The sequence below is a fragment of the Staurois parvus genome, unplaced genomic scaffold, assembly GCF_062004578.1.
Source record: "Staurois parvus isolate SC_StPar_1 unplaced genomic scaffold, SC_StPar_1.0 ptg001400l, whole genome shotgun sequence".
NCBI lineage: Eukaryota > Metazoa > Chordata > Amphibia > Anura > Ranidae > Staurois > Staurois parvus.
Window position 1 is genome coordinate 785,001 of NW_028319196.1, and position 22,128 is coordinate 807,128.

Consider the following 22,128-nt stretch of genomic DNA (forward strand, 5'->3'; position numbering starts at 1 on the left):
TAGCAATGTGCCCATACAAATAAGATGACCGTCCTAAAAAGTAACTTCAAACGGCCCAACATAACCCCTCTGGCACAAGAAGTGAAAGGCAATCTAGCAGAAAACAGCAATAACCTTTATTTGTTTTATTAGTAAAAAGAGAACTGTCAAGGTTTTGCTACTATTTATGTTCATATTGAGCAGATTTACCCTCACTTCCCATCCTGGTACCGGAGTACCTCTTTAGGATTTAAATTATATTTTGCTGGGTGGCTCCTGCATTATGCAGTTGTTTTCAAGCCATTAATATGACAGCGGCAAGGAAATATTCAATGTAACACTTAGAAACCACCCATTTACAATTTTTTTTACTAGTGATTTTTAAAATGCATATCTTTCTTAACCAGTCCTAATAAACGGAGGAATTTAGTGACCATTCTTCCAGCTTGCTCGTCCTTCAGAAATCCAACATTCCATGATTATGTGCCAAGGATTAGTGTAGGGAATAAATGGAGACTGTTACTGTGTATTAATGTGTGTTCTTTTTCTCATCTTTTATTCCTCTTCCCCTTCTACCTTCTGTGTTGTATGTTCTTACTTTCTCCATTATGATAATCTGATGTATGTTCCATGCGCATACACCTTAAAATCCCCATCATACACTGTCATGCCATCAATATTACCTCCTGCTTTTCTGCACTTCTCTTTTCTGACCCTTACATTCTTTCTACCCTTCCCATTACATTCCTTACCTACCCATCTTATGTGTCTTCCCTGTCCTCTATTCCATATCCTCTCCATCCTCTGTTCCATGCCTTCCCTCTGTCTTCCCTGCTCCCTATTTCATGTCTTCCCTGTCCTCTATTCCATGGCCTCCTATCTGTCTCCCCTCTCCTCTCTTCCATGGCCTTCCTCTGTCTCCCCTCCTCTCTTTTCCATGGCCTTGCTCTGTCTCCCCTCCTCTCTTTTCCATGGCCTTGCTCTGTCTCCCCTCCTCTCTTTTCCATGGCCTTCCTCTGTCTCCCCTCTCCTCATTTCCATGGCCTTGCTCTGTCTCCCCTCTCCTCATTTCCATGGCCTTCCTCTGTCTCCCCTCTCCTCATTTCCATGGCCTTCCTCTGTCCCCCCTGTCCTCTCCTCCATGGCCTTCCTCTGTCTCCCCTCTCCTCTTTTCCATGGCCTTCCTCTGTCTCCCCTCTCCTCATTTCCATGGCCTTCCTCTGTCTCCCCTATCCTCTCTTCTATGGCCTTCCTCTGTCTCCCCTCTCCTCTCTTCCATGGCCTCCCTCTTTCTCCCCTCTCCTCTATTCCATGGCCTCCCTCTGTCACCCCTGTCCTCTATTTAATGGCCTTCCTCTGTCACCCCTGTCCTCTATTCCATGGCCTCCCTCTGTCACCCCTGTCCTCTATTCCATGGCCTCCCTTTGACTCCCCTGTCCTCTATTCCATGGCCTCCCTCTGTGTCCTCTGTCCCATGGCCTTCCTCTGTCTCCCCTGTCCTCTATTCCATGGCCTCCTTCTGTCTCCCCTGTCCTCTATTCCATGGCCTCCCTCTGACTCCCCTGTCCTCTATTCCATGGCCTCCTTCTGACTCCCCTGTCCTCTATTCCATGGCCTCCTTCTGACTCCCCTGTCCTCTATTCCATGGCCTCCCTTTGACTCCCCTGTCCTCTATTCCATGGCCTCCCTCTGACTCCCCTGTCCTCTATTCCATGGCCTCCCTCTGTCTCCCCTGTCCTCTATTCCATGGCCTCCCTCTGTCTCCCCTGTCCTCTATTCCATGGCCTCCCTCTGTCTCCCCTGTCCTCTATTCTGTGGCCTCCCTCTGTCTCCCCTGTCCTCTATTCCATGGCCTCCCTCTGTCTCCCCTGTCCTCTATTCCATGGCCTCCCTCTGTCACCCCTGTCCTCTATTTAATGGCCTCCCTCTGTCACCCCTGTCCTCTATTCCATGGCCTCCCTGTCCTCTATTCCATGGCCTCCCTCTGTCTCTCCTGTCCTCTATTCCATGGCCTCCCTCTGTCTCTCCTGTCCTCTATTCCATGGCCTCCCTCTGTCTCTCCTGTCCTCTATTCCATGGCCTCCCTCTGTCTCCCCTGTCCTCTATTCCATGGCCTCCCTCTGTCTCTGCCTCCCTATGTCTCCCCTCTATTCCATGGTCTCTTTGTTTTCCCTGTCCCTTAATCCATGCCATACCGTGACTTCCCTGACCTCCCTGACCTCTTCCTTGTACTGTTCATGTGCTCTCTTCTCTCTCCATCTCTCCATCCTGCTACCACCTCATCTCCTTACTTTACCCCGTTGCTCAATCCTTTTCTTCCTTTTTCTCCCCACTTCTCATGTCTATGTCTACATTTTCTGTCATTTCTCTACGTACATTTCTTTTTTTTCCCTTCCATTTACTTTTTCATGACATCTCTCCTGATATCTCATACCCCTCTTGCTGTGAATTGTCTCCTATACTTCTACTCATCATTCCTTCTCTCCCTTTCCTTTTTTGCCGCCTTTTACTTCCCTTTGCCTCCTCTCTCTTGTTTCTCCCTTCCCCTCCTCTCTCTTGTTTCTCCCTTCCCCTCCTCTCTCTCTCGTTTCTCCCTTCCCCTCCTCTCTCTCTCGTTTCTCCCTTCCCCTCCTCTCTCTCTCGTTTCTCCCTTCCCCTCCTCTCTCTCGTTTCTCCCTTCCCCTCCTCTCTCTCTCGTTTCTCCCTTCCCCTCCTCTCTCTCTCGTTTCTCCCTTCCCCTCCTCTCTCTCTCGTTTCTCCCTTCCCCTCCTCTCTCTCTCGTTTCTCCCTTCCCCTCCTCTCTCTCTCGTTTCTCCCTTCCCCTCCCCTCTCTCTCTCGTTTCTCCCTTCCCCTCCTCTCTCTCTCTCGTTTCTCCCTTCCCCTCCTCTCTCTCTCGTTTCTCCCTTCCCCTCCTCTCTCTCTCGTTTCTCCCTTCCCCTCCTCTCTCTCTCGTTTCTCCCTTCCCCTCCTCTCTCTCTCGTTTCTCCCTTCCCCTCCTCTCTCTCTCGTTTCTCCCTTCCCCTCCTCTCTCTCTCGTTTCTCCCTTCCCCTCCTCTCTCTCTCTTGTTTCTCCCTTCCCCTCCTCTCTCTCTCGTTTCTCCCTTCCCCTCCTCTCTCTCTCGTTTCTCCCTTCCCCTCCTCTCTCTCTCTCGTTTCTCCCTTCCCCTCTTCTCTCTCATTTTTTCTCTCGTGGTTTCCCCTTTTGCTCCCGAGCAGATCACAGGCTGGGAGGTAGGCAGTGTGTTGATTAACCGATTCCTTTGGTTTTCAGTCTTGTGTTCACCTTGCTTCTCTTGCTCACAATAATGTGCTAAACAGCAGCTAACTCTCACCCTGACATGCTCCGCCAGGGACATTATCTACTTATGCAGTAGGAAAAGTCACTGAAAGCATTCTGTCTGTCGTCAAATAATAGAAGTAAGCCCCATGCACGAAGACGTCCGCTCTAAATGTAGTAGGGATACATGAAATCTCCAAAATATAACTGCTAGAGGGAGACAGTATTCTCAGTCTGCTGAGTCAGTGGAAGGAGAATGAAAGACCTCCATGATCCTATTGCATAATTAGAATGTGTACATGTGAATGATGTTTGCACAGTGCTGACCCCCTGTATTTACATATATGTGAACGGATCCATATATGTTTGTTTCGGCATGGTTATTACAGTGTTTATCATGTTTGCCTATTGTGCATGTGAGCACTTTTATTTTCACAAATGTAAACTTGTGGCAGTGCCCCATACACCTTAACCGCACCCACATAAAGTCATTCTCACTTGCTTTAAAGCCTGTTTTTGTATTGCACATTGTGGACACGGCCATCTTGCTGGCAGGGTCGGTATATACAGCCTTCTAGACCAATCGTTAACATTGGTGAGGCCTCGGCCCTGCCTGTTGTCAGCAGCTCACAGTGGATCGATATGCTGTGTATTTGTTTGTAGGAATAAAATGGCTGTTTCCACTATGTGTACATAATGAGCTCTCTGTGTACATAATGAGCTCTGTTTAATGTGTCTTTTTTTTTTTTCCATTCTCTTCTCTTCTGAATTGATGGGATTTTCTGAATATGATCTGATGGTGAGTTAAAAAAAAAAATGTTTTCTTCCCTGAGATTTATCTAAATTACCTTCAGTAATACCATCTTATTTTGGAACATTGTTTTGTATGCGTGCACAAGCCTTAAAGTGTTACTAAACCCCGGACCCTGCATTCACTATATCTGGTCTCCCTGGACCCTGCATTCACTATATCTGGTCTCCCTGGACCCTGCATTCACTATATCTGGTCTCCCCAGACCCTGCATTCACTATATCTGGTCTCCCCGGACCCTGCATTCACTATATCTGGTCTCCCTGGACCCTGCATTCACGATATCTGGTCACACCACATAAACCAATGGAAACTGACATGCAGATTTCACTTGCAGAGACATTAGTTTACTTCACTTCATGCGCACTTCTTATACACGTTGCAGATTCCTGTGCAGAAAACAATCTGCACAGCATACTAGCAGTGTGGTGTGAACAGGGCACATAGAGAACAATTGATTTCATTGTGCCCTTGCAGAATGCGTGCAGAAAAACAGACGCGTCTGCACCATGGTGTGAACGAGCCCTAAAATGAAGCATGGGCAGAATGGCATACTTCAATGGAAAGCATGGCTTAAGTGGAGAAAAAAAATCCTGGGGGGGGGGGGGGGTGATCTGTCTTTGCCCTGAACGGGTAAAGTTATAGTAAATCAGACCAAAAAGGAGCAAATAAGATACGTTTGGCATGGACAGTGCTGATTGGCCCTGTGCTGATCACAAGCACTCTTCCAAAAAAGAAAAACCTCTCTAGTAATACACACTAAACTGAGTATGTGCAGAGTGATTACAGTTCAGTCTGTCTTATCAGGAGATAAGATGTGGACATTTGAACAAGAGGAGGAGCAGAGAAGTTAGGATCAAAAAAAAAATCCTGGGGGGTGATCTGTCTTTGCCCTGATTGGGTAAAGTTATAGTAAATCAGACCACAAATGAGCAAATAAGATACGTTTGGTGTTGGGATATACTATTATTATTACTATTGGCAATAGATACACTATAAGCTGGAGTTCATTATAAGTACCTTAGATTGTACGCCCCTTGAGGGTTAGGGACTGATGTGAATGTACAATATATATGTAAAGCGCTTCGTAAATTGACAGCGCTATACAAGTACCTGTAATAATAAGTAATTTATTTCTACCACTCACAAAAACATCAATTTTAATTACTGAAGAAGAAGAAATGACAGATCTTTATTGATCTGTCATTTTGGAGTGCTGGCCTTTTCTTTTCATTTGGATTTATACGGTGTCTCTATTCGGCTGTGCACTATCCTCAAGGCATGAAAGATGAAGGTGTGGGAATAAGTTCTGATTACTTGACACAGAGCTGACTGATGAGCCCTTCCATTATACCTGTTGTCAGAGTCACACTTTATGACCAGCCTTATTAACATTTCCTATCTGCATATTGTATATATCCATCCACATTTTGTCTCTTCTAATACCTTTTCCATACAGGAATGCAGAGAATGTTTGGGACGTATTTCCGTGTTGGATTTTACGGTTCTAAATTTGGAGACTTGGACGAGCAAGAATTTGTTTACAAAGAGCCATCCATTACCAAACTGGCCGAGATCTCCCACCGCCTAGAGGTAGGATGGCATCTCCTCGCCTGCTTGTTCTGTTAAACATGGTGGACTCACCAGATGGTATACATCACACACTATTAGGATGACTTACACGCTGGCTTAGGGTGCTCCTGTTAGCTCAAAGCTTTGCTCAGAGTTTGAATAAAGTTAAATCAAGTCAAATTTAAACTTCATACTTTCTCTCGAGTAAATGCTTGTCCAGGCTACCACCAGTGCTGACCTCATGTCTGAAGGTAACTTAGTCACATCATCTCTACTGATGGGGAGGATCAGCTGCTTTGAACACTGATCCTCCTCTTCAGAAGAGATCACATGACCAAAAACTGGCCATAGATGGGTAGAATTTGAATGAAAATTCTTGGGGGAAAAAGGTCTTAATGTGTTACTAAACCCCCGGACCCTGCATTCACTATATCTGGTCTCCCCGGACCCTGCATTCACTATATCTGGTCTCCCCGGACCCTGCATTCACGATATCTGGTCTCCCCGGACCCTGCATTCACTATATCCAGTCTCCCCAGACCCTGCATTCACTATATCTGGTCTCCCAGGACCCTGCATTCTCTATATCTGGTCTCCCCGGACCCTGAATTCTCTATATCTGGTCTCCCTAGACCCTGCATTCACTATATCTGATCTCCCCGGACCCTGCATTCACTATATCTGGTCTCCCCTGACCCTGCATTCACTATATCTGGTCTCCCCAGACCCTGCATTCACTATATCTGGTCTCCCCTGACCCTGCATTCACTATATCTGGTCTCCCCAGACCCTGCATTCACTATATCTGGTCTCTCCGGACCCTGCATTCACTATATCTGGTCTCTCCGGACCCTGCATTCACTATATCTGGTCTCCCCGGACCCTGCATTCACTATATCTGGTCTCCCCGTACCCTGCATTCACTATATGTGGTCTCCACGGACCCTGCATTCACTATATCTGGTCTCCCCGGACCCTGCATTCACTATATCTGGTCTCCCCGGACCCTGCATTCACTATATCTGGTCTCCCCGGACCCTGCATTCACTATATCTGGTCTCCCCGGACCCTGCATTCTCTATATCTGGTCTCCCCGGACCCTGCATTCTCTATATCTGGTCTCCCCGGACCCTGCATTTCCTATATCTGGTCTCCCCGGACCCTGCATTCCCTATATCTGGTCTACCCGTACCCTGCATTCACTATACCTGGTCTCCCATAACCCTGCATTCACTATATCTGTTCTCCCACAGTACACAGAACATGCAAATGCAATTATTTTAATAAATATAAACTGCTAAATACCTTTTCTCATCAGCCATTAGAACAGTCTTGTGACTTCTATCAGTGTCCATCCGAGCACTGGTTAAAGATTTTAGGAGGAGTTTTCATCCTGCTGTAGGAGGATGCAGAACCCCTGACCTCTGACTGGACAGTGCTGATTGGCCCTGTGTTGCTCACATGCTCATCTTCCAAGAAAAAAAAAAACCTCTAGCAATACACATCAAACTGAGCATGTGCAGAATGACTCCACAGATATGTCTTATCAGGAGATAAGAGGGGGACACTGGAAGAAGAGGAGGATCAGAGTGATTCCCCCATCCACCTTGAGTGTGCGGATGGGGGAATTGGGTCAACCCGCTGGGTGAACGAAAAAAAAACTGATGTACAGCCAGCTTAAGACTTTTCCTAAGAATTTTCTAAATTCTATACTTCAATTCAATGGCCAACTTTTGTTTGAAAGGATAATATCACCTTTGGGAACATGTTACCATGTTAACATGTTCCCAATGTTGCAGCCGCTGCTATCAATGCTGAGACTTGTACACGATTTACCCCCCCCCCCCTTTCCTGTGACAGAAGTACTGGGAGAAGTTCCCTGTACTAGCTGTCACTTTTTAATAACAGCGCAGTTGTGTGGGGCTCCGCCCACACGGCCGCGTCATTCATTCACAGTGTTCTGTGAATGAATGAACTACAAGTCCCGACAGCCTTAGTGCCTGTCAGCTTGTTGTTCTCAATGAACTGTCACAGGGCTGTGGAGCACTCTGGTAGTTCATTGAATCTTCCTCTCAGTATATCTGCCTGCCTGTACATCCCATACAGGCAAATAGATATACTAGCAGGTCTGCAGAAGACCTGCATGGCACCAGCCATCTGCTGATCACAGGTGCAATGCTTTATAGGCTCGTGCAACCAAAAATAGTAAATGCACTTTTTTTTTTTGTTTACCTGCAATAAACGGTACGTTTATTATTTTTGGTCAAAATGTGAACTTCTCCTTTTAAGGACATAGCCAGCACTGGGGTATCTAGGCAGTGTTTGCGACAGCCATTTTATTAGTCTTAATTTATCTTAGGAAGACTGCAAACGTTGTTATACTTGACTTTGGGTCTGCCTTCATTAACAGGAGTTTTACACTGAGCGGTTTGGTGAAGGGACGGTTCAGGTCGTGAAGGATTCAAACCCCGTGGACAAGACCAAATTGGATCCAAACAAGGTGGGTGAATCCTGAGTGCATTTCCTAAACAGTCACTCGTACATTTTTAATTCTGCATTGGAAATGTAAGATAGCATAGTTCAGATCATGGAAAAAGGAGGGGAGATTGGAGTGTACTCGGGTGTCGGGTCACTCCCAAATAAATAATACACTAGTGCCACGTCCAAATAAATAATACACTAGTGCCACGTCCAAATAAATAATACACTGGTGCCACGTCCAAATAAATAATACACTAGTGCCACGTCCAAATAAATAATACACTAGTGCCACGTCCAAATAAATAATACACTAGTGCCACGTCCAAATAAATAATACACTAGTGCCACGTCCAAATAAATAATACACTAGTGCCACGTCCAAATAAATAATACACTAGTGCCACGCCCAAATAAATAATACACTAGTGCCACGCCCAAATAAGTAATACACTAGTGCCACGCCTAAATAAATAATACACTAGTGCCACGTCCAAATAAATAATACACTAGTGCCACGCCCAAATAAGTAATACACTAGTGCCACGCCCAAATAAGTAATACACTAGTGCCACGTCCAAATAAATACACTAGTGCCACGCCCAAATAAGTAATACACTAGTGCCACGCCCAAATAAGTAATACACTAGTGCCACGTCCAAATAAATACACTAGTGCCACGCCCAAATAAGTAATACACTAGTGCCACGTCCAAATAAATACACTAGTGCCACGCCCAAATAAGTAATACACTAGTGCCACGTCCAAATAAATAATACGCTAGTGCCACATCCTAATTAAACCAGACAAAAAGGGGAAAAAACGAGGGGAGGAAGTGCAACTGGACATTAGAGGCACAGACACCATAAACACATATTAGTAAAATCACTTGTACTTTATTTTGACAATAAGTCATGAAAAACATCTTTCAGTTTAAAAAGTCATTGTACAATGTCCCCGCAGACAATGTCCCACAGCCCACCATGTTGTATGGAATAAAACTAGTGATGAAGCATACTATACTCACCAGGAAGGTCCTATGGGGGGTGAGAGACATTAATCTGCTGGAAGAATGGCCCAACATGTTTCGCGACATCAATCGCTTCTTCAGGGGCTTAAGCAGGCCATAGACAGGTCAAACATCGGCTGAGTTATAAAAAAAAAAAAACGAAAAATCGGTTGTTCAATCGGCCGATGTTACCACCAATGTGAAAAAAAATCAGCCGATTTTCGACCCGTCTATGGCCGGCATTAGACAGAAACGGGAGCACACCATACAATGTGACAGCAATACAAATACATTATTTGGATTACAATGTTTTTATTTGGATACAAATGGATACATTTGTTGCAACCACAAGACTTTTTCATAGAAAATATATTAGCGGACTGGACTTCCAGTTCGTAGGAAGGATTCAGGTGTCTCCCATTCCTATGATCAATTCACTTTAGCAGAATAAAATTTCTTTTTCCAGATTTTTTTATCGGTAAAACGATCGGCCGATTTGCCCATCATTGCCGGGAAAATCGGCCGATCGTCAAAATCTGCTATAGATTTTTCAACATGACCGATAAAAAAAATGTGCAAAAACCCCAAAAAACGGCCGACTAATTAACCCACTAACGGTGCGAAAATCGGCCGATTTTCGACCTGTCTATGGCCGGCATTAGTAGTAAAATCTAAAGAAAATAAATAGTTCAGATCATGGGTGTAGTAATTGACGGTTGTTAATCCTTAGGATAAAGGATTATATAAAAATGAAATACCGTATTTTTCGCTCCATAAGACGCACCTGACCATAAGATGCACCTAGGTTTTTGAGGCGAAAAACAAGAAAAAAAATATTCTGAACCAATGGACTGCAGACACAGTACAGGGGATGACCAGAGACTGCGGACACAATACAGGAGATGACCAGAGACTGCGGACACAGTACAGGAGATGACCAGAGACTGCGGACACAATACAGGAGATGACCAGAGACTGCGGACACAGTACAGGAGATGACCAGAGACTGCAGACAGTGCAGGGAATGACCAGAGACTGCAGACAGTGCAGGGAATGACCAGAGATTGCAGACAGTGCAGGGAATGACCAGAGACTGCAGCCAGTGCGGGGAATGACCAGAGACTGCAGACAGTGCGGGGAATGACCAGAGACTGCAGACAGTGCAGGGAATGACCAGAGACTGCAGACAGTGCGGGGAATGACCAGAGACTGCAGACAGTGCGGGGAATGACCAGAGACTGCAGACAGTGCGGGGAATGACCAGAGACTGCTGACAGTGCAGGGGATGACTAGAGACTGCGGACACAGTGCAGGAGATGACCAGAGACTGCGGACAAAGTACAGGAGATGACCAGAGACTGCGGACATAGTGCAGGAGATGACCAGAGACTGCGGACACAGTGCAGGAGATGACCAGAGACTGCGGACACAGTGCAGGAGATGACCAGAGACTGCGGACACAGTGCAGGAGATGACCAGAGACTGCGGACACAGTGCAGGAGATGACCAGAGACTGCGGACACAGTGCAGGAGATGACCAGAGACTGCGGACACAGTGCAGGAGATGACCAGAGACTGCGGACACAGTGCAGGAGATGACCAGAGACTGCGGACACAGTGCAGGAGATGACCAGAGACTGCGGACACAGTGCAGGAGATGACCAGAGACTGCGGACACAGTGCAGGAGATGACCAGAGACTGCGGACACAGTGCAGGAGATGACCAGAGACTGCGGACACAGTGCAGGAGATGACCAGAGACTGCGGACACAGTGCAGGAGATGACCAGAGACTGCGGACACAGTGCAGGAGATGACCAGAGACTGCGGACACAGTGCAGGAGATGACCAGAGACTGCGGACACAGTGCAGGAGATGACCAGAGACTGCGGACACAGTGCAGGGGATGACCAGAGACTGCGGACACAGTGCAGGGGATGACCAGAGACTGCGGACACAGTGCAGGGAATGACCAGAGACTGCAGACAGTGCAGGGAATGACCAGAGACTGCAGACAGTGCAGGGAATGACCAGAGACTGCAGACAGTGCAGGGAATGACCAGAGACTGCTGACCTTTGAGGAGGGAGGGGGAGCGGGTACCTGAATTTGACAGGTACCCACTCCCACTTTTGCGGAGTTGTCCTTCCCTCTTCTTCCCGGGCCGGCTTCTGTGACAGCCGGGTGCCCACTGCGCATGCGCAAGAAGCGCTGCGCTTTGTGAATGGCCCGGCGCCTTCTGGGACCTGTCATGTGTCCCAGAAGACACCGGATCATTCACAAAGCGCAGCGCTTCTCGCGCATACGCAGTGGGCACCCGGCTGTCACAGAAGCCAGCGCGGGAAGACTGTGCAGCGCTGGAGCGAGGAACAGGTAAGGCCCTGCAGGAGAGAACAGCTGAGCGGCCGGCCCGGTATTCTGACATGGTGGCGGCAGAAATACCGGACCGGCCGCTTTATATTCGCTCCATAAGACGCACTGACATTTTCCCCCCTTTTTTGGGGGGAAAAAAGTGCGTCTTATGGAGCGAAAAATACGGTAACTCTTTCGTTCTCCATGTTATCTCTAAATTTTGTGAGTAGCCGGAAGTCAAAACAAAATACAAGAAAAAAATATAACTTTTTTTTTTTCTTATCTAGTGCAGAGCTAAAACGTAAATATATACAAAGCAATTTACCATCTCAAAATAGTGAAAAAAAATTGCATGTAGTAAAAGGATCCACAAAACCAAAATGAAAATAAAAACCTTCTAAAACTGAGTCCATCGTTGTCGGTTATAAAAATGTCAGTATTAAAATGGAATTTCTGCCTAACACTAATTATATTTAAATATTGCCCCTCTCCCCTCCTCCTACCTATCCTGCCTAACCTTTGTAAAAAAGATGTTTGTAGTTACCTATTTTTAGTCTGGTTACGTGATCCCCTGTGTCAGCCAGCTATGGCTGCAAGGAAAAGGAGAGCGCACTAGAAACAGCTGGGATTGGCGCGATGTCACCAATAGGCTCTCCTGTTCCAGCTGTTGGTGGTGCTGTCTTCTCTTCCCTGTAGCAGCCACTCACTGACACAGAGGTGATGGAGCTCTGGATCACATGACTGGAGCAGAACGGATTGAAAAAGGGTAAGTACGAAGTAGTGTAAAGCTTGGCCATACATGGATCGTTTTATTTTGATCATCCAGGGTGCTAATTGAAAAAAAAATGAACACATTTCTCCATCCACGCAAGTGAGGTAGGTGGATGGAGGAATTCTCTCAACAGCCTCTCCTTTGCTGTCAGAATACACTGATCAGCGCTGCAGCCAATTGGCTACAGGCGCTGATTGAACACAGTTTTTCCAACAGTCCTGTCTGAGAAAAGTCAATCGTTAGATCAACTTCTCTCGAACAGCCATAGATGAACTGAAATTTGGTTGCTCCTTGCAGAACCGGATGAATTTTGATCCATCTATGGCCAGCTTTAGGCTGAACTGTCCACACAGTATCCCCAATACAGTCCACTAGATCTTCATAAATATTAGTGTCCATCCACATACTTCATCCAAGTGTAAGATCATACCATTGTGTAGATCTGCTCCTTTGGGCTACCGCTCACCTTCTATATACAATGGGGTAAAAAGTATTTAGTCAGCCACCAATTGTACAAGTTCTCCTACTTAAAAAGATGAGAGAAGCCTGTAATTGGCATCATAGGTAGACCTCAACTATGAGAGACAAAATGAGAAAAAAAATCCAGACAATCACATTGGCTTATTTGGAAAGAATTTATTTGCAAATTATGGTAGAAAATAAGTATTTGGTCAATATCAAAAGTTCATCTCAATACTTTGTTATATATCCTTTGTTGGCAATGACAGAGGTCAGATGTTTCCTGTTGGCCCATTCCTCCATGCAGATCTCCTCTAGAGCAGTGATGGTTTGGGGCTGTCGCTGGGCAACACGGGCTTTCAACTCCCTCCAAAGGTTTTCTATGGGGTTGAGATCTGGAGACTGGCTAGGCCACTCCAGGACCTTGAAATGCTTCTTACGAAGCCACTCCTTCGTTGCCCGGGTGGTATGTTTGTAATGTTGGAAGACCCAGCCACGTTTCATCTTCAATGCCCTTGCTGATGGAAGGAGGTTTGCACTCAAAATCTCACTATACATGGCCCCATTCATTCTGTCCTGTACATGGATCAGTCGTCCTGGTCCCTTTGCGGAGAAACAGCCCCAAAGCATGATGTTGCCACCCCCATGCTTCACAGTAGGTATGGTGTTCTTTGGATGCAACTCAGCATTCTCTCTCCTCCAAACACGACAAGTTGTGTTTCTACCAAACAGTTCTATTTTGGTTTCATCTGACCATATGACATTCTCCCAATCCTCTTCTGGATCATCCAAATGCTCTCTAGCAAACTTCAGATGGGCCCGGACATGTACTGGCTTAAGCAGGGGGACACGTCTGGCACTGCAGGATCTGAGTCCCTGGCGGCGTAGTGTGTTACTGATGGTAGCCTTTGTTACGTTGGTCCCAGCTCTCTGCAGGTCATTCACTAGGTCCCCCCGTGTGGTCCTGGGAGTTTTGCTCACCATTCTTGTGATCATTTTGACCCCACGGGGTGAGACCTTGCGTGGAGCCCCAGATCAAGGGAGATTATCAGTGGTCTTGTATGTCTTCCATTTTCTAATTATTGCTCCCACAGTTGATTTGTTCACACCAATGTGCTTGCCTATTGCAGATTCAGTCTTCCCAGCCTGGTGCAGGTCTACAATTTTGTTTCTGGTGTCCTTCGACAGCTCTTTGGTCTTCACCATAGTGGAGTTTGGAGTTTTGTTTGAGGTTGTGGACAGGTGTCTTTTATACTGATAACAAGTTCAAACAGGTGCCATTGATACAGGTAATGAGTGCAGGACAGAGGAGCCTCTTAAAGAAGAAGGTACAGGTCTGTGAGAGGCAGAAATCTTGCTTGTTTGTAGGTGACCAAATACTTATTTTCCACCATAATTTGCAAATAAATTCTTTCCAAATCAGCCAATGTGATTGTCTGGATTTTTTTTCTCATTTTGTCTCTCATAGTTGAGGTCTACCTATGATGCCAATTACAGGCCTCTCTCATCTTTTTAAGTGGGAGAACTTGCACAATTGGTGGCTGACTAAATACTTTTTTGCCCCACTTTATGACCGAAGCTAACATATATTAGATCATACAGGATTATTTCCATTATTGTAGGTCGTTGTCACACCTACCTCCTGCTTTCTGAGACTTTTTCATGGTACATTCCATCAAGGCTCAGGAAATTGAAACAAAAACAAATAGCATGAAATCCTTACATTTATGTAAAACATTAATATTGGACTTATGAGAGAAGACTTTACAGTTGTGCAAATAAAGCTCTCAATTTGATGCCTCTCTGTTCGCTGTCAATGTCCTGGCCCCAGGAGACACCACTGGCACAGACTGGCCATCACTTTCGGGTTGTGCATCATCAATCTTCATCCTACATGTTACGTCACATGGACTTCGTCAGGGGTTTAAATGGGAAACTGAGAGACAAGCCTGAAGATCAGCACCAGAGCCCAGCTCTGCAGGCCTGTCACTAATTACACAGAATATCTCCCCAGGAGACATTTTGAACTCTGATTTTATGTTGTAATAGCCACCCTGGTCTACATAGTCCTCCCAGGACTTTGTACAGAATGCAGAAAGTTCCCATAATATCAATCCCCCACTCACTAAATTGTCTGTCTTTAAAATTGAGAATTTCTATACGATTCATCTTCTGAATGTGAAACTCCTATTTAGCATAGGCCCCAGCTTGTTGAAGGAACTGACGCAGCCACATGATTCAGCCCTCTTCACTCAGCAGTCTGAAATAAACTGAACGTCCTTAGAATTTAGCTCCCTGTCTGCTCTCTAGAGCTCAGCATCCAGTCTTATCAGGGAGTTCTCATCCTGGAATATCTTCATATCTTCAAATGGGATTTGTAGGTAAATAGATGCCTTCCTTCCTCTGTAGAGAACCTAATTTCAGACCTCTAATTTATAAATTGATCATTTAAAGTGGCACTCCAGCCAGACCGCTAAACACACAGCTGAAATACATGTATGTGAAGTGCCATAGGATTGGTAATTCTGCTGCACCAGTCTAGTGAATGTGTTTACCCCAAAGCTCAACTGCAGGTTTGTCTCTATTATTTATTTATTTAATTTTTACACCTTCTTTTTGGCCATAGTATGACTTGCCAAATGTAAAATGCCCCTTGCTGTGAGAACATCAGTTACCTTGCAGCAGAGAACCAGGGATGTGCATCTGTGTGTGTTCCTAGATCTCAGACAATGCTGTCAGCCATAAAAAAAATAGTTAGAGTTACTGTCAACAGTAACTGACACATTGGTCTGGGTGTCATTAAAAACTTTGGTCACAAAAGGATTAACCTCTTGATTATTAAAGTAGATGTAAGCTCTAAGAGGGCTGGAGTCCTGCATATCATAAATAATTGCAGTTTTGTTTAAATATAATACTTGTTTTTACCTTTTCATCTCTTTCATCTCAGTGTTGCTGATCTCTTGTATCCTCTTTGCGACCACTTCTGTCTACATGCACTCCAGCAGTGTCTTAGTGGAATTATTCAGGTTGGCTTTCTTGGTTGAGACAACAGTGGATCAGTTGAAACATCTGCTTCCATGGAGTTTTGCATGAATTGGGCATAAAATGTGCTCTGAACATCATCTAAGTCACAACAATAGAAGAACACAGTCTGCTGAACATAATACTACACAAACATTAGATGTTGCCATGGTTTAATTGCACATAACATGTAAACATTCACAGTGCAGGGAGGAAAACGTATGTGAACCTTTGGATTTAATAACTGGTTGACCCTCCTTTGGCAGCAATAACCTCAACCAAACATTTCCTGTAGTTGCAGATCAGACCTGCACAACGATCTGGAGTAATTTTGAACCACTCCTCTTCACAAAACTGTGTAGCAATATTCTTGGGATTTCTGGTGTGAATCGCTCTCTTAAGGTCATGCCACAGCATTTCAATCGGGTTGAGGTCAGGACTCTGACTGGGCCACTCCAGAAGGCGTATTCTGTGCTGTTGCAGCCATTGTTTTGTTGAATTACTTGTATGCTTTGGGTCATTGTCCTGTTGCATCACCCATCCTCTGCGGAGCTTCAGTTGGCGGACAGATGGTCGTACATTTTCCTGCAAAATGTCTTGATAAACTCTGGAATTCATTTTCCCATCAATGACAGCAATCCGTCCAGGCCCTGAGGCAGCAAAACAGCCCCAAACCATGATGCTCCCTCCGCCATGTTTTACAGTGGGGATGAGGTTTTGATGTTGGTGTGCTGTGCCTTTTTTTCTCCACACATAGTGTTGTGTGTTCTTCCCAAACAACTCAATCTTTGTTTCATCTGCCCACAGTATATTTTGCCAGTAGTGCTGTGAAACATCCAGGTGCTCTTTTGCAAACTTCAAACGTACTGCAATATTCTTTTTGGACAGCAATGGCTTCCTCCGTGGTGTCCTCCCGTGTACTCCATTCTTGTTTAATGTTTTCCTTATTGTAGATGTGTCAACAAAAATGTTAGCATGTGCCAGAGATTTCTGTAGGTCTTTAGCTGACACTCTGGGATTCTTCTTTACCTCATGCAGCATTCTGCGCTGTGCTCTTGCAGTCATTTTTACAAGACGACCACGCCTAGGGAGAGTAGCAACAGTGCTAAACTTTCTCCATTTGTAGACAGTCTGTCTTACCGTGGACACATGAACATCAAGGCTTTTGGAGATACTTTTGTAACCCTTTCTAGCTTTATGCAAGTCAACAATTCTTGATCGTAGGTCTTCTGAGAGCTCTTTTCTGCGAGGCATGGTTCACATCAGACAGTGCTTCTTGAAACCAGTAAACCCAAAACAGGTGTGTGTTTTTTAAGGGCAGGACAGCTGTCAGCAACACATCCAATATCATCACACTGATTGGAGTCAAGGTTGGCTCACTCCTGGCTCCGATTAGCTCTGGGAGAAGTCATTAAGCTAGGGCCTCACATACTTTTTCCTCCCTGCACTGTGAATGTTTACATGTTATGTGCAATTAAACCAGTGGTTCTTAACCTGGGTTCGATCGAACCCCAGGGGTTCGGTGAGTCAGTCTCGGGGGTTCGGCGGAGGTGACCCACACCCGACTCATATGATTTGTGATGACATGCCCAGTGGTCGGCAAGCCGCGGCTCTTGTGTGCCGGGCGCCCGCTCCCCTCCAATGATTGGCCAGTCTCGCTGCCACTCACATCCTGATAGCCAGTGATTGGCTGTCAGGATGTGTGTAGGCGGGGCAGCGTGACGAACGTGAGAGGAGCTAGGCTCCTCTCACAGTCCGCCCTGAAGACCGGAACGGCGCGGGAATACAGCGAGAGGAACGCGCGGAGCAAAGGTAAGTGAATTGACACAGGGGGGACTTGGGGACTTAATATGGAGGATGAATTAATATGGGGAATGAATTACTATATGAGGGATGTATTACTATGGGGGATGAATTACTATATGGGGGATGAATTATTATATGGGGGATGAATTATTATATGGGGGATGAATTACTATATGGGGGATGTATTACTATATGGGGGATGTATTACTATATGGGGGATGTATTACTATATGGGGGATGTATTACTATATGGGGGATGAATTACTATATGGGGGATGAATTACTATATGGGGGATGTATTACTATGGGGGATGAATTACTATATGGGGGATGAATTACTATGGGGGATGAATTACTATATGGGGGATGAATTACTATGGGGGATGAATTACTATAGGGGGGATGAATTACTATAGGGGGGATGAATTACTATAGGGGGGATGAATTACTATATGGGGGATGAATTACTATAGGGGGGATGAATTACTATATGGGGGATGAATTACTATATGGGGGATGAATTACTATAGGGGGGATGAATTACTATATGGGGGATGAATTACTATGGGGGATGAATTACTATATGGGGGATGAATTACTATATGGGGGATGAATTACTATGGGGGATGAATTTTCATACCGTTTGTTACAACATATCTTTGCGAGCAATCCTTTTCGAGGATGCTGGACATAAAGACGAAGAAAAGGAACAGACTTTGTTGCGAAAATGACATGAGAGTGGCACTTGCCAAGGTAATGCCGCGCATTTCTGAACTGGCCTCTGAAAGACAACAGCAGAAGTCACACTGATTTGCGGTAAATATTCATTATTTTGTTTTTGTGTGAAAATCATGTTTTAATGGTTTTGTTCTTTGTTCTTAATGGTTTTGTTCATTTTGTGCACCTATGTATAAATATATACCTATGTTTTGAATTTTAAAAATCATATTTTATTTTTCCAATTAAGAAGGGTTCGGTGAATGCGCATATGAAACTGGTGGGGTTCAGTACCTCCAAAAAGGTTAAGAACCACTGAATTAAACCATGGCAACATCTAATGTTTGTGTAGTATTATGTTCAGCAGACTGTGTTCTTCTATTGTTGTGACTTAGATGACGTTCACAGCACATTTTCTGCCCCATTAATGCAAAACCCCACGTAATCCCAAGGGGTTCACATACTTTTTCTTGCAACTGTATATGGACTACTAGCAAGGAGCTGCAGGCTACCATTGCCTGGCTTCCTAGAACACGGCTAGTTCCAGAGGAGACACATTACAGTGCATCTTACAGCAGAGGTTCCCACCACCCTGGAACAAGCACTGAGGGAACATATTGTGCAGCGAGTGTCTCCAGTGCTGGCTGGGAGGCTCAGCTAAGACAGATCAAAGCCATTCTTTCTGATATGTAGGTGCTAACAGGTACAGTCAGCAAAGATCTTTTCAACAATTTCACATTTTAATAAACCACCCTCCAGTCTTTTCACTGGTTACTTACTTCCCCTTTCATTTCTCCTAGGCCTACATCCAGATCACCTATGTGGAGCCATATTTCGACACTTATGAGCTGAAGGATCGCGTCACCTACTTTGATAAAAACTACAACCTACGGACGTTCCTGTTCTGTACTCCGTTCACCTTGGATGGCCGGGCTCACGGTGATCTCCATGAACAGTACAAGCGCAAGACTGTTCTCACTACATCACATGCTTTTCCATACATCAAGACCCGGGTGAATGTGGTACATCGAGATGAGGTGAGTATGGTAGCGGGACACATCTGGGCAGAGAAAAGAAGATCCTGCAACCAGCTAGAAATGACTATGCATCTCTGTACAGATTTTAATGCCACATTTTTGTAGATACCTTTGAAAATGCTGGACTTTGTATGGTCTTTGTCTCTGCCAGGTGGTATTAATACCAGTTGAGGTTGCCATTGAAGACATGCAGAAGAAAACACAGGAGCTGGCATTTGCTACCCATCAGGACCCAGCGGATGCCAAGATGCTGCAGATGGTGCTCCAGGGTTGTGTGGGGACAACAGTTAACCAGGTAAGTAGAGTGGAAGGTTACAGACAGTGGTGTATTTAAAGAGCCTGACATTGACTGAGACACTCCAAAGATATGCTGGTAGGTTAATTGGTCTGAGGATTTTGGGAATAACATGTGTTTTATGTTAGGGCCCTTTGGAGGTGGCTCAAGTGTTTCTGTCGGAGATTCCTGAAGACCCCCGTCTGTACAGACTACATAACAAATTGAGACTCTGCTTCAGAGACTTCACCAAGAGGTGGGTACAACTTGGGCACAGAGTTTGTAGGGGGGAAAAGCTCAAAGGTATTTAGATGAAAGGGACACGAGGAGAATATGGTGGGAAGACAGAAGTGCAGGGACAGAATCGTATGAAGAGGAGAGCACAGACCATAGACAGGGAGAGAATTGTGAGAGAGAGGAGAGCAGAATTAGGACAGGTTGGGGATAGAGAGAGAGGAGAGTCTGAAGTAAGGAGCAAAGAGAAACTTAAATGGGCAAATAGTCTCTTGATAGGCACCACCCCACCCACTTATGCTCACTTTCTTTGTGTGGTGCCACTGCTCCATTCATCTGTCGGAGATTTACCCCATACCTCCAAGTATGTGGGATCATGTGACCGTCTTCCTTTCCTGCCAGGATGCAGTCAATTCCAGGCCTGAACACTGGAGTATGGGAGAGGGACGAGGACTTAACCCTGTGTAAAACAAGACCAACATGGAGTTTATTCCAGGAAAACAGTTGCTCCAAGCTCATATTCAAGTCACGGTCCACTCACTGCAAAGGTCCTCTCTCCAGACTGGATCCAAACCAAATTGTCACTTGAGATATATTCTAAAGTAAAGCTATTTGAAGAGTCAAGTCACCCATAAACCAGGCATGACTTTTCCGTTTCAACCTGAAAGGGTCTTAGTCATACCCACTAAAATGTGGCTGAAATGGCGGGGTAGCACTGGGAAGGGGAGTATCAGTGGGCCGGGGGAGAGCCCTCTCAGTAGAACTAGTGCCCAGTCCGGATTCTGTTTGATCCCCTCTAGTGTTAGTATTCTGTTTTCCTTATGAGCTCCTTACTTCACAATGTCCTCTCCATGTATTGTTCCCCTCTCTCTATTCCCTTCTTTTTCACTGTGGTCTGTGCTCTTCACATTATCCTGCCCCTATCCCAGTAGTTTCCGTTGAAAGGAATACAGGAAAATAATACAAGGAGGCGATATTAAAGGGAGTGCAAGCAGAAAATGATAAACAGGTGACATGGAGGTAACAGTGAGAGGAGAATAGGGCAATATAGTGAACAGAGGAGCACACAAGCAGGAGATGGCGAGGAGAGGGGCCCGCAGGCAGGAGATGGTGAACAGAGGGCTGCGCAAGCAGGAGATGGCGAACAGAGGGGTGCGCAAGCAGGAGATGGTGAACAGAGGGGTGCGCAAGCAGGAGATGGCAAACGGGGGCGCGCAAGCAGGAGATGGCAAGCGGGAGGTGGCGAGCAGAGGGACACGCAAGCATCAGATGTTCAACAGAGGGGCGCACGAGCAGGAGATGGTGAGCAGAGGGGTGCGCGAGCAGGAGGTGACGAGCAGAGGGGCGCGCAAGCAGGAGATAGTGAGCAGAGAAGCGCAAGCAGGAGATGGCTAGCAGAGGAGCACGCAAGCAAGAGATGGTGAGCAGAGGGTCGCGCAAGCAGGGGATGGCGAGCAGAGGGGCGCACAAGCAGGAGATGGCGAGGAGGTGGTGGCAGTGTGAAGGGTTAATTGCATAGTTAACCTGACCCAGTAACAATCGCTCAGGCTGCCAGTACATCGATTGTGGTCCATTAGCAGGAAAATCGTTGTGCAGGTTGCGGCTGGGTGTGGCATTGTTACTCACGTGACATCGTGGCTTCAGATTGGCCTGTCCTTCGGTCACGTGTTTGGTGAGAAGGTCAGGGGTCTAACGCCGCATCCGTCACATATTGGTGACAGCGATCGTGGGATCGTCACATATTGGTGGCAGCGATCTCGCGTCCGTCACAGATGGTGAGCAGAGGGGCGCGCAAGCAGGAGATGGCGAGCAGAGGGGCGCACAAGCAGAAGATGGCGAGCAGAGGGGCGTGCAAGCAAGAGATGGCAAGCAGATGTGCGCACAAGCAGGAGATGGCGAGCAGAGGGGCGTGCAAGCAGGAGATGGCGAGCAGAAGGGCGCACAAGCAGGAGAAAGTTAAAACAGAGTAGAACGAGGTGAATGGAGCCAGAATAAAAAACTTGTAATAAGTCTCCCATTCTTTTATTTAGGTGCGAAGATGCTTTGAGGAAAAACAAAACTCTGATTGGCCCAGACCAGAGGGAGTATCACCGCGAGCTGGAGAGAAATTACCATCGCCTCAAAGAAGCTCTCAGCCCTTTAACATCTCGTCGGATCCCACAGCTGTACACAGATCTGCTCCCGCACACCAGTGCAAGGTATACACAAGTTTGTGTGCTCAATGTCCTTTACACCAACAGAATGAAATACAGGACACCCATCTACATTCACAAACATCAAGCACATATACATACACAAATCCTGTCTGGTATGAAATCATTTATGTTCATCT

The 22,128-nt window shown here is 45.9% G+C and overlaps 1 protein-coding gene across 4 annotated transcripts in view; it reads left to right on the forward strand.

Annotated features, from left to right (window-relative positions):
* Positions 1 to 22,128, forward strand: part of LOC149436208 (dedicator of cytokinesis protein 7-like) — a 251,727-nt gene that overhangs the window by 223,318 nt on the left and 6,281 nt on the right. For 3 of the 4 annotated variants that reach the window (XM_089661880.1, XM_089661882.1, XM_089661884.1), the window contains 7 exons: positions 3,197 to 3,211; positions 5,536 to 5,661; positions 8,051 to 8,140; positions 19,052 to 19,288; positions 19,440 to 19,583; positions 19,712 to 19,818; positions 21,827 to 21,994. In XM_089661880.1, the coding sequence (XP_089518006.1) occupies positions 3,197 to 3,211; positions 5,536 to 5,661; positions 8,051 to 8,140; positions 19,052 to 19,288; positions 19,440 to 19,583; positions 19,712 to 19,818; positions 21,827 to 21,994 (887 nt within the window). The remainder of the gene's footprint in view (positions 1 to 3,196; positions 3,212 to 5,535; positions 5,662 to 8,050; positions 8,141 to 19,051; positions 19,289 to 19,439; positions 19,584 to 19,711; positions 19,819 to 21,826; positions 21,995 to 22,128) is intronic. The other variant, XM_089661883.1, reaches the window with a different exon arrangement.